We start from the raw sequence: 13209 nt of genomic DNA on the forward strand, positions 1-13209 counted from the left end.
AAAAGTAAATAATGACATAAAATAAAATGTAGTAAACACAAATAACAGCACACAGACAGGATTTGGTGATATTTCATACTCAAACAAAATAAAATAAAAACATTAATTTTAACCTGGTTACATATGGCTAAATGGAACCGGCGTTGGCCGCGTCGCCATGTTTCTTTTTGTCAAGCTTGTCCGATCTAGCAACGATAACTAAGGGGGGCGGGGCTTCCCAGACCCTTCTCCGCTGCCCTGGTCCCCGAGACAAACTTCAGGGCTAAGAAATTCCAGGGGTGTGTAAGAACAAATCTGTACGTACAAACAATTGATGAATGAGGCATATTGAGTTTGTAACTGGAAGTAGGCCTTCCTTGTACTGATTTCTCATTTGAGTTGAATACTATTTACACAATGTCCTGATTGGATGCTTAACGCTGAGATTGAAAATAAATGCTTTTGCACTGGTTCAACAAAAATAAAGTTAGCGTATCTGAATCATGTATTTTTTGTTAACCAACCCAGAAAAGCAAGCTGACACAGAGTTTTATGAGCACATTAAAGGCATGTCTTGAATCTCTGTTGATTGCCGTTTTGGGAAATCCTATCTCAAATGAAAATGGATGGGCAATACCAAGTGATAAAATACGAGGGGGAGGCTAGAGCACTGGTGGGTGGGCTGCAGAAAAAAAATACATCTTTACTTGTTAATTTTCTCCCTATTGTGGATTATAATCCATCCATCCATCCATCCATTAACCAAACCGCTTATCCTGCTGTCAGGGTCGCATGGATGCTGGACCCTATCCCAGCAGTCATTGGGCGGCAGGCGGGGCGACACCCTGGACAGGCCGCCAGTCCATCACAGGGTTGTGAGAGAGAGAGAGAGAGAGAGAGAGAGAGAGAGAGAGAGAGAGAGAGAGAGAGAGAGAGAGAGAGAGAGAGAGAGAGAGAGAGAGAGAGAGACACACACCTAGGGACAATGAAATTATGAAAAATCTTGTTCCATAATGACTTAGATTATAATGATTATTATAATGTTGGTTGAAAAATGTAAAATCTTCAATGTCTTACAACAGCACGATGTTAGATGCCCACATCCCCAAATCTACGTGGTGCAGCTAAGCACAAGACTTTAAATGTCATTTTGTGAGTGAGTGCCCTGGTTAGAAGCCGGTTTCATGAGGTGATTCCCATCTAAAAACACACCAAAAAGGGTTAAAGACAGCATGGATATGAACCCTGTAAAGTGATCAGTCACTGCCCGGCCAATCACAAGCAGGTATCCTGCATCGTCATCAGCAGCAGCAATCACTCTCAGTTGTGTTCAATCAAGGTCAAGGCACATGTCAGTCTCCTTTCTCCTGACAGCAGGAAGGCTATCATCAGTTACTAACACCAAAATGCCCAGTGGACAACTTTCTCCGCCTATTTTTACACCTCCCAGCACTTTTGAAATTGAAGTCCTAAGAATGATGTCCAATTTGCACTCAGCTTTTTTGAAGTTTGTCAGAAAAAGTAAGATGCTGTTTGCCAAGATCCGTCCAGGCTCCCATTCAGTGAAGTCAGACGTGTTGAACTGATTTTTTTTGACGCTTATCAAAACACATTACACCGCAGGATTTAAACTAATGTACCATGAAGAAATCATTAAATATCAATCACTCTGCTTGGACTCATCCTCCAGGCTCTGTGCAGTGTGTTATAAATTTAGACATGGGGAATGAATGCAGATTTTCGTGGGTAGAATATAGCGGAGTGTGTAACTGGAGAATGAGTCCGGTCTGCTTAATGGACGTGTACGTGTTCTTATTGCTGCAGTAAAAGTGCAGAAGAGCAACCATCACCATTGGGACCAAAGCAGCAACTACTGCCATCCCCCACATGCCAGCAGCAAGACATGGAGCAGCCCGAGCCACCCACACAACCAGCAGGACCACTGCAAATGTAAGTTATTATTTCTGACAGCACTGCTGCTGGCTGTGTACTGGAGTAGGGACCTTTTCTTTAGCACATTTGTTAAATATATATCCACGATGGTGACTTCAGAGAAATGCACAGTGTTTTGTTTCATGCACGTTGCCTCCATCACATGTTGACTTTGCACATACTAACACATCAGGTGGTGTTTTGAATGGGGCACTGCATTTGGGATTTTTTTTTTTGTGTGTGTGTGGGGGGTTTTGCTCTCAACAGCCATTTGATGAACGGAGTGTGTCTCCTTTCAGCCCTGGTGAGTGGTGGCTTCTCCCCTTCCTCCACAGCCACCTCAGGCTTTAGCAGCCAGGGGAGCAGCACCCTGCCCTGCCCCGGACCCCCCGTCCCCCCCACCAGCCCCCGCAGTGCGACCGGCAAGAGGAACAGGAACAGGAAGAAGGACCATAAGAGCTCATGTACGATAACAGCCTGCCTCTTTTTTTTTTTAAAACCTCATTTAAAGTAAAAGTTGCACTTCTGTCTAAACCCCCCCCCAGACACACACACACACACACACACACACACACACACACACACACACACACACACACACACACACACACACACACACACACACATACAACTAGGCAGACAGAGCTGACTGATGTCTGACTTAAACATGAGTGACGTAAACACTGATATGTGACTCATTCTATTTCCCCGCTTCCACTGTCTGTGTGGGTACATGTCTCTTTCTCCTACCCTCCACGTTGTTTTGCACTCACAAATCTCTCTCATGCGCCATTTTTCTGCCTCTTCTCGCCTATCTCTCCCTGCTCTCTCGGCCTCCCTCCCTCTTTCCCTCTCTCGCCCTCCCTCCCTTCACTCAGTATCACTGGCATCCAGCTCGGTGGGCCCGGGGGGGCAGGTTGTTCACGTGGAAACGAGTGAGGTCGTCCTGCGGGGGGATCCACTCACAGGGTTTGGGGTCCAGCTGCAGGGGGGTGTCTTTGCTACAGAGACACTGTCAGCGCCCCCGGTCATCCGCTTTATTGAGCCCGACAGCCCAGCTGAGAGGTAACGCGCCCTGACTCCTCACTGATGAACACATAGCACAAATGTTGTCACCTTGAACTGGGGGGGCCCTGGTCCTAATTATTTAGTCTAGATGTGACGAGTTGTCGTGATAGAAATATCCGACTTTGGCCTGATGCCATAAAACGTACATAATCTGACAAGCTGCATTAGTCCTGCAGTACCAACTGTACTGCTGCATCTGCCGTGTTGAACTGAAGTGCTTGTGCTATTCAATCTCAGTTCATGCTAATGGTTTATTCCCTCAAATGAGACCATATCCCATTTTATCCTCTAATCTTTAACCCTCATACTCTGTTACTGTGCTAAACAGTGATATTTAGGAATGGGCACACTGACCCAGGCCACTTTTGGGTTTGATAGCAGTTACTGATGATAAGATTAGTAATCCCCATGGGTAAATTCATCCCCTGCATTTAACCCATCCCAAAACACACGATAGCTAGGAGCAGTGGGCAGCCGCTGTGCAGCGCTCGGGGACCAACAAGTTCTTTTTTTCCCCACATTGCCTTGGTCAGGGGCACAGACAGGAGTATTAACCCTAGCATGCATGTCTTTTTTGATGGTGGGAGGAAACTGGAGCACCCGGAAAAAACCCATGCAAGCACGGGGAGAACATGCAAACTCCGCACAGAAAGGACCTGGGACGGTCTGGGGTTCGAACCCAGGACCTTCTTAATGAGGCTAACCACTGGGCCACTGTGCTGCCCTAATATGAACAATATTTTACAGTAGTTTTTTTTTCCAAAACGGGTCATTTTACCCAAACAGGGGTATTAAGAAGAGCAGACATTTTTGCAGCAATTTCATTTTGAGTGTAATTGCAAAGTGTTGAGGGTGTTTTTGTTGAATCAGAATGGCCAAGAAGAGCTTCTTTCTTTTCCAGCTGTAAACTTTATTACAGCCAATTAAGCAAAGGATAACTTAGGCTGTCAATGATTTGTAGATGCGGGCACTATTTTTCATGCTAAGTTCCCTGTAGATCTATTAACATTGATCAAGTCAACAAGATACCGCACCAATTAACACATAGCCCTAATCAGGCCGGTGTCTGCCCTCATCTCGCAAGATTAATGAAGGTATCTGTGCTGGTTGCAGAAGACTGTGTCTCTTGGGTCTTGAATACGATTTAGTCCAACAGCCATCGGACAGGAGTGACTTCAAGTAGAGGATTCTGTAGTGGTGCCGGTCACGTGGAATCAATGCAAGGTCAATGAGAAGCAGTGGGTGTCAGTCTCAGTCGCCGGTGTGTCTGTGTTTGCCTTCACAATTAGGGTACCGATTGAAAGTGTGACTTTTTTGATTTTGTGTGTGTGTGTGTGTGTGTGTGCGCGTGTGTATGTGTGTGCTTCCTTGGATAATTTTTCAAGTTCAGCCAAGGTCAATTTGTATTTGTTTATGCTGAGCCTAGAAGCCATCACCCATTTTAAAGATCCCGCACCCAACTCATGTTACAAACATGTTAAACTGGTTGACTCGGTGTCACTCATGTCAAAATCCTCCCTCTGAAAATAGAAATTCAAAGCCTGTCTGCTGGTGCCCACTGTGAAAGCATGTAGTTCGGACATGCATGCTTGGGATTTGTAAGGATGAAATTTCAAGGACCAGTTTTATGTGGTTGTAACGAGAAGTGATATTCTCCTTGGGGTTAGATTATTCTTGAGCACTGCAGGGATATGCTGGCGATAAATCAGGCCTTGTTTATTTGTCGGTTCTTCCAAAATAAAAGGACATATTTCACCCCGTTCATTTAAGATCTAGCACGAAGGGGCGTCCGGGTAGCATAGCGGTATATTCCGTTGCTTACCAACACGGGGATCGCTGGTTCGAATCCCCGTGTTACTTCCGGCTTGGTCGGGCCGTGTCTGCGGGTGTGAAGCCGGATGTGGATATGTGTCCTGGTCACTGCACTAGCGCCTCCTCTGGTCGGTGGGGGTGCCTGTTCAGGGGGAGGGGGGAACTGGGGGGAATAGCGTGATCCTCCCACGCACTATGTCCCCCTGGTGAAACTCCTCACTGTCAGGTGAAAAGAAGCGGCTGGTGACACCACATGTATCGGAGGAGACATGTGGTAGTCTGCAGCCCTCCCCGGATCAGCAGAGGGGGTGGAGCAGAGACTGGGACAGCTTGGAAGAGTGGGCTACTTGGCCAAGTACAACTGGGGAGAAAATGGGGGGAAAACACCCCAAAAAATAAAGACAAAATACTAATACTCAAGACTCATGCTTTTAATATCAAATTTCAGAATGCCTTTAGAATATCTGTATTTGTGCGTAAGGGTAGTTTTTGTGTCTTGTCTTTGTGAAGGTGCGGGCTCCTGCAAGTTGGGGACAGACTGTTATCTATCAATGGGATCCCCACAGAGGAGGGAACGCTGGAGGAGGCCCATCAGCTGCTAAGAGATGCTGCTTTGGCAAACAAGGTCACACTGGAGCTAGAATTTGATGTAGCAGGTATTACGGACTCCTATATACCCAGATTGTTGTGCAGGGGTGTTTTCTGGAACAAAAAGGCAAGGGGAAAGGCAGGAAAAGGGAATCTCTAATTACAAATGAATCCTAGCTGCATGTTAATTTGAGTTGAATTGAGATCTGGGGTTGACGACTCTATTATAGATGATACGTCATCTGGTTTATCCATTATATACATATATATATATTTCTATTCTCAACTAGAGTCTGTGGTACCCAGCAGTGGCACCTTTCATGTTAAACTACCCAAGAGGAGAGGAGTGGAGCTGGGCATCACCATCAGCGGTGAGTTATCGGAGAGATACAGCAGAGAGCAGTGTTGCTCAACTTTATCACACAGGCCGGCACGCTGTAGACGTCTCCTTTCTGGATCAATGTTCTGTGATCCATAAAACCCCAGTCCACTGTGTCATGAGCGCAAATACCTCATTACCTCCAATGAAAAATGCTGGCCTGTTACTGGCATTAATCACGACCGTTTTTTTGTGCTCTAACTAGCCTGGAAAAACGCTATAGTGGAGTCTCTTGGTGACTGAAGAAGAGAGTTAGCCAAACAAAAGAAGTCTCATGATGTTTTGCTTAACTGCTCTCCGAGCTTTAGGCTTTCCACGTGCACATTCACAAATAGTTGTTTCTGCATTATTTCAGAATTGTATGGGAATAATTTATTTTTATTTTTATTTTGCATTTTGTCATCAGCGAGCAAGAAACCGGGCAAGCCCCTCATCATTTCTGACATCAAGAAAGGAAGTATAGCACATAGGTATGTATTTTTATTTATCTGACGCAAAGGTGGAATTTTTCAAAGTGATTTACAAAGTGGCATAAAAACCAGAATAGTAAAATATAAGTCATGCATAAAAATGGGAGACACTTTCAAAGGAAAAGCGGTTTAACATAAAAAAAATACAAAAACGAGTCTAGAAATGTGCGTTTTAAGAAGTGCTTTAAAAGATAATCTCAAACATTTTCACATTAACATTTACTGCTTCAGATATGACCTCATGTAGTCACATCAAACGCTTCCTAAGTGCAGCTGGGGTTTGAGACGCAGACAGAAAGTTCAACATGGAGTAATTTAGTGAGTTTATCTTAAGATTATTCAGAAACAAAATAAAATTGTATGCAGGAACCCTCTGAGTGATGCCTTAATTGGATTGGCATATCAAAACTAGATCATTAGGCCAGTCCAGCTGTGTCTCAAAAGGCTTCGGTGTCAATTAGGGTCAGGGTAAGGTAAGGGTCACCCCCAGAGGATACCGCGATGCTAATAGGATTCCTGCTGTATGAGTCAGAACCAGCTCCTTGACCCTGGTTAATAGTTCTGATCCTATTGCTTTCGTACCTGGTAGAACAGGCACACTGGAGCCTGGAGACAGGCTGCTGGCCATCGACAGTGTCCGCCTGGAGAATTGCACCATGGAGGACGCCATGCACGTCCTGAACCAGGCCGAGGACATGGTCAAACTCCGCATCCAGAAGGACGAGGACAACATCGGTACACTTTCACTTGAAGTGCCCTGACCCCAGTAGTCACTGCTCCGCATTAAAACACACAACTTACAGTGAATGCAAGGCATAAACGGTGCAAAGACAGTAAAGCTACTCTGGAGTGACAGTGAAGCAGGAAGTGGAACTTGATTTGTGTGGCTGCTATATTTATCCAATGACACATTCCTTTATACTGGTCTTATTATGACCTACCGGGCGGGGATGTGTCCTACCAGGTGTGTTAGGGTATAGCATGTGACCTAAATACTTTATGTCTTAACAGGGCTATTTATTCCTCACATAATCTTAGATATGTGTTTCTGTCCATCTATCGGTCTTTGTGTGTTTTTTTTTGTCTTCCCCTTTTGGTATTTCTCCTTGTGGTCTGTTTTCTTTGGGCATTTGGTGTCCCGCCATGCAGATGAACTGGAGATGTCAGGCTCCATCATCTACACAGTTGAGCTCAAGAGATACAATGGACCTCTGGGCATCACCATATCAGGCACCGAGGAGCCCTTTGACCCCATCGTCATCTCTGGCCTCACCAAAAAAGGCCTAGCAGAGAGGTGAGAGGACAAGGGGGCGTGAGTGAGAAATGAGGAGGGCGAGAGGTCAAAATATTCACTTGAGAAAATGGTGGCTTTTCGCTTAGGCCTGTCGATAACATGACTTCTTTGGCTAGTACAATTACTCTGTTAAACCTGACAGGAAACAATAGCTGTCTCAGGTTTTTTTGTACAAGAGGCTCTTTTGTTCCCGTCTCAGTCAGCACACTGGACCAAGGCCAAAACAACAGCTGAGGCCACAGTGGTACTGTCTGACATACTCTGGCATCTTCTGTTCTCCTCCTTCTGCAGGACTGGAGCTATACATATAGGCGATCGGGTCCTAGCCATCAATGGGGTCAGCCTAAAGGGAAAGCCCCTGAGTGAGGCCATCCATCTCCTGCAGATGGCAGGGGAGTCTGTCACCCTCAAGATCAAGAAGCAAGCTGACCGTATGTTAGCGTAGTCCTGAGTCCACAGAGGAACTTAGCCATGATGTTTATTTTTATGTACACTTGACACTGAATGATTCACAGGAAGTGCATTCATTTCTCAGTTCTCACTTGACTTGTTGTACGTTCCCAGAATCCGATTGCCAGCGCTCTTCCGAGCACACAGGATTTCTAAGTGACACGGAAGATGAACTGACAGACTCCCAAAAGACCAGTAAACACTCAGAGGTCTACTCTGCCACTGTTCCCAGTATAGACTCGGCCATGAGCTCCTGGGACAGCTCCGGCTTTGACGCAGGCTACGGAAGCCAAGGTGAGGTTTAGCCACCAACCGTAAAACCTGGTGATGGTTCCTGGCTGGTCATAAAAGGGAGCTTCAGTCTTATTCCTACCACATCCAACAAGATGTATTCAATCTTTTTTTCCCTCCCCCTTGGTGTATAGGGACCTATCTTCACAAATCATCTGATGTAACTTTGAATCCAAATGAGTGGAGGCGTTCAAAGCACAGGAGCCATCCGGGCTCTGGCTCCTCAGCCCTGACCCATCATGCAACCCTCTATGATGGCAGATTCACTGAGGAGGAATGGGACAAAATACCCGGGTGAGTGCACAGGTCTGCACCTCTGGGCAATGAGGTGCACTTTTCCCTCCTGTCAGCTTTTCATGTCAAGTCAGTGCAGCTTTCAATAATTTTTCTTCCCTCACTTCTTAAGTAAAGGACACATTTTCCATCACCTATATCAGATTCTGTGTACTTGGAATAGCCATTGCCTTTTCCCGCCCTTTTTAGTTAATTGAAAACCGCAATGGAGTTGTTTTTTTCCTCATTCTGTGTCTTACGCATTCATGTTCTGTGCATTTCCTATGTGTTTTCTTTTTTTTTTCTCTTTCTCAGGTATTCTCTTTCTCATCTGCTTTACTAACTGCCCGAGAGCTCTTTGGTGTTTTCACATCTTTTCTCTGTCGCTTCTTTGTCCATACAAAAACTTTTCCTCAAACGCACGCACATAAAGGGGCCCGGGGATACGTCAGCCTTGTCTGTCACTTCAGTCTTGACATTTTTTTTTTCAACTTTTGTGTCACTTTGCTTGCAGTTCCTCCTTTTTGGGGATGACATTGTTATTTTTTGTTTTTTATAAAACTGAACAGCATAAAGGCTTTTACCTAATTTAGAGGACTACTCAGCATTTGAGCTGCCACAAATGAGCGTAATTACCATAACCCTCATTGTGGTCCAGAGAGAGGTTTTCAAAGGGAGTCGCCATGATGCAGCCCAAAACTGCATTACCCAAGCTGCTTTGTAGGCAGCAGCAGTCTCAGGCCACCGTCAGGACAGCAGGGCTGCTCTCATGTTCTGGTTCCTGCGTTGTCATAGATTCGTCAGCCCTCCTCGTTGCCATGGCACCCTGAACCAGGAAGACAGCTTCTGGTCCCAAGCGCTGCAGGACCTCGAGACCTGCGGCCAATCGGAAATTCTCAGGGAGTTGGAGGTAGGCTGCCTGGTATCCCTTCTCTCTCCCCCTCCTGTTTTGCAGGGTAATGTTATGTCAGGGTTTCCGCAGGTCCCACAGGGAGGTACAGGAACAATAGAGCTGAAATTAAAAAAAGTGTAGGACAACACAACACACATAGGCCTACTTGAAATTACCATTGAGGTAATCATTATAATGAAAAATAAAGGCATACATTGATTGGATAATCCTCCATTGGGTTATGATGGTTCACAAGACAGTTTCTCTCTCTCTCTCGCTCTCTCTCTCTCTCTCTCTTGCTCTCGTGCTGTTTAGGTGGTTCCAGGTTTGATAGTTTAAAAGGAGGAACAGCAAATTATTGATGATAAAGGGGAAAAATAAAAACAGGCCTATCTTCATTAGGTAATCATCCTTTAGGATGTGACTCATGCATAGTTGCATACAAAAGTCCTGCTTCTCTCTCTCTCTCTCTCTCTCTCTCTCTCTCTCTCTCTCTCTCTCTCTCTCTCTCTCGTGGCGGCGCCGGCAACATGTTTTTTTTTTCAGGTTTGACAGTTTCATAATAGATTGTGTTTTGAATGTGGCAGCTTAAAAATGACAGAAAAAAAAAATAAAATAAGCAGAGTCATTAGTGCAGACTCCGGTGTCAAGTTCTAGCCTCTTAATGACAAAAGCATGGTCTTTTCCAAATGTGAGAAAGTGATTACAGAAGAGGGAGAGACAGACACTGTGGTTTGCAAACGGCCCAGAACGGTTGTAAAATAAAATGGTTTGCAGATAGTTTCAGTTATACATGGCATGGGATGGGAAAGGAGTAAAAATCGCCGTCACAAGAAGAACCGGGATGTAAACACTGAGGGAGCCGCGTTCTTGTGTCAAGACGGGATAATCTTAGGCCAGAATAGGCAGGACAATAGCTTAATTTCACTCCTGTGTAGCCCTCCGCTCCTGTCCACAACCCTCCCATCTGCTTTGCCCTACTCTTGTATTCATTGACCGGAGTCAGCCTAAATGGCCATGCCAGATGAAGCATTATGATAATCGCCAGAGTGTGTAATCTGTTATTAAATCTGACAAGTCAGGCCAGACACCTGCTGTCATACTGATCAGGGGAGACATTTGCACAGGGCCAAGGCCTCTAATCAGGCGCTGTATACACTGTGTGGGTGTGTGTGTCCTTGTTTCCTTGTCCACGTAACCACACCTTGACTCACACAGCTTCTCTGTTTGAGTTCAGTGCCATGCACAATGTTTCAACAATGCCTTTGTTTTGTTTTCTTGCAGGCTTCCATGACAGGTAGCACTCTCAGCCTGTACCTGGAGGAGACCAAGTCTCAAGAGGAGTCAGTATTTCATACTACAATCAGTCCTATCAAGAGGGATGGAGTCCACGATGAACCCAAGACCAAAGGCAACCTGATCAGGTCCATTGGAGCCAGGGACATACCCCCCAGGGGAAAAGGGGACCCATCTGATGCTTTGTCCCCTACTACCCTGGAACTGCACAAGGTACCAGAAGGACAGAGATGGAGTGGTATGCGAAGTGGGGTTTTGAGATGTATCACGGGGAAAAAAAATAATGTTTTCAAAAAAACACAATTTGAATTCAGACATTCTGGTGTGAAGTTATTGATGATGCAAATTGCAACCGTGGCCTTCTGAACATGGCACAAACAACAGCGTCCTGAGGGAGAGAGGATGCCTATTATACCCGTTGAAGTTTGAACTTCGCTTCTTCCCTTACTCAGCAAGCCACGCCCATCAGTAGAGTATAACCAGACCCAGTGGAAACCAGGCTAGTCAGGGCCTGCAGTGTGTACATATATGATGGGAAAGCACCCGGAGAACCCGTTCATTATATAGCAATACTTCACTAGCTGCTGGTGTGAAGTCTTTGACCCCGACTGTACCCATATTCCTCCTGAGAGGACGGTTGTTGTGGCGCTCCCCATTTACCCAACCCTCAGCATGCACACCATACAGCGAATCGGGGGGCTTGATTTTGTGATCTCCTCTTTAGGAATAATTGATTTGCGTTGTAAAATGTGACTGAACATCGGGGTTAAGATGTAAGAGAAAAAAACTACACCAGAGTATCTTTCCGTCATATAAAGTGGAAAATAAGACTATTTTGTGTTGACACATCTTACTTTGTATCTGGGAAAGTCATCTTGGCCCCACAGATAATAATCGCCCACCTGACATCTGTTGTTGGTTATGGTAAAAACATGGACGAAATTGGAAAGGGAGAACATTAAGGCATCTGGCCTTGGATATGCTTTCTATTTACTCAACATTTTGACCACCTGTGCCAAAATTTAAATTGGTAAAGAACACGGCAATGCATTTCTCTTTCTGCACTTTTATTCTGTATTTTCAGTTGCAGTGGATTTTGATGCACTGGAAATTGTACTGTGTTTTTTTTCCCCACAACTGACTGGACATGTATGCAATTGCATGTGTTGTTTATTTACAAGGCAAATAAATATCTCGCACTATAAGAGGCGAAAGTAAAGAATAAAAAAGGCTATATTCTCCTGAATATTTTAGGAATGCTTGGCTACCATGCAGTTAACTTGGTGTAACTGTGGGGAGCTTCTTGTGTTTCCAGCTGACCATAAGGAAGGACTTCGAGAGCCGTGACTTTGGTTTCAGCGTGTCTGATGGGCTCCTGGAGAAAGGGGTTTTTGTGAACATGATCCGCCCGGATGGCCCAGCGGACCAGGCGGGGCTGAAACCATATGACCGCATTCTGCAGGTACATTTTATGTCTGTAAAGCTTGTAATCGTTCCTCGCACTTGACTCACTCAAGACTTGCGATCCATCACAGCTTGATATTGACACCAGTAGATTCTCAACAGAAACCTGACTAAGGTGAGCGACTTCTTATCTGTCAGGTGAACCGCGCGAGGACCAGAGACTTGGACTGCTGCTTGACTGTACCCCTCATTATCGAGGCAGGAGACATCTTGAACGTGGTGATTAGCAGGAACCCACTTGCAGCAGTGGATCCTGGGCCACATGAGGACCATGAGGACCACTCGACCTCACTCTTCTGTTATCCGGAGCACAGGACCAATAGCATTGCCCTGTGACCAACGTCAAGGACACCAATGCGAGACATTAGCTTTTTGAAATGCTGTTTCACAATGCGGCACTGAGTTAGCGCACATATCATGCACAGTTTGTTACATTGTGCCTCTTGCACCCTCACGCTCACATGTTCATACGTGTGGAGGCACACAACAACGGGACAGCCACTCACATGCACAAATTCGGTACTCGCGCACAAATATGTGCGCTCATTCTTGTCGAACACACTGGCCACTTGCAGGTGTCACTCACCGTGTAGGGTACTCACATTCACTATTGCCGGTTTTAGTCACTGTGTTCACGTGATGCAGTCCAGTGGAGGTTCTGACTACAAGGCCACCCCCACCCCCCCAAAGGCAGAGCCACATGCAGGGTTATATAACAATGGAGTCATAGCTTCAGCCAGGACAACAACACACATGCCTCAACTTGGTGAAATTCACACACCACACACCTCCTTGGAACAGATTCACGATCTGTTGCTTCAACTCGGTTTTTTTTCTCTTCTGTATTTGATGAAGCGTCCTCAGTAGAATGTGTGACCTTTGTCACAAACCGATAGCCATTGTGCCATACACACAAACAGATGCACGTGCACACACAAATACATAAATATGGCACATACACACAGGGTTTAAGTGGACCCAGGGCCCAAGGCAGTTTTCACTGGGTTATTATTTGAGCCAT

At 45.5% G+C, this 13209-nt stretch overlaps 1 protein-coding gene across 1 annotated transcript in view; it reads left to right on the forward strand.

Moving 5' to 3' along the window:
* LOC130108409 (glutamate receptor-interacting protein 2-like) overlaps nt 1-12524 on the forward strand; it is a 45527-nt gene extending 33003 nt beyond the window's left edge. The window contains exons 10-24 of the mRNA XM_056275323.1: nt 1804-1929; nt 2211-2375; nt 2790-2976; nt 5302-5447; nt 5670-5750; nt 6165-6228; nt 6818-6963; nt 7378-7522; nt 7814-7953; nt 8087-8266; nt 8398-8557; nt 9332-9446; nt 10713-10937; nt 12040-12186; nt 12327-12524. Of these exons, the coding sequence (XP_056131298.1) occupies nt 1804-1929; nt 2211-2375; nt 2790-2976; nt 5302-5447; nt 5670-5750; nt 6165-6228; nt 6818-6963; nt 7378-7522; nt 7814-7953; nt 8087-8266; nt 8398-8557; nt 9332-9446; nt 10713-10937; nt 12040-12186; nt 12327-12524 (2225 nt within the window). The remainder of the gene's footprint in view (nt 1-1803; nt 1930-2210; nt 2376-2789; nt 2977-5301; nt 5448-5669; nt 5751-6164; nt 6229-6817; nt 6964-7377; nt 7523-7813; nt 7954-8086; nt 8267-8397; nt 8558-9331; nt 9447-10712; nt 10938-12039; nt 12187-12326) is intronic.
* Nucleotides 12525-13209: the final 685 nt, after the last annotated feature.

Source organism: Lampris incognitus, chromosome 2 (assembly GCF_029633865.1).
Source record: "Lampris incognitus isolate fLamInc1 chromosome 2, fLamInc1.hap2, whole genome shotgun sequence".
Lineage (NCBI taxonomy): Eukaryota > Metazoa > Chordata > Actinopteri > Lampriformes > Lampridae > Lampris > Lampris incognitus.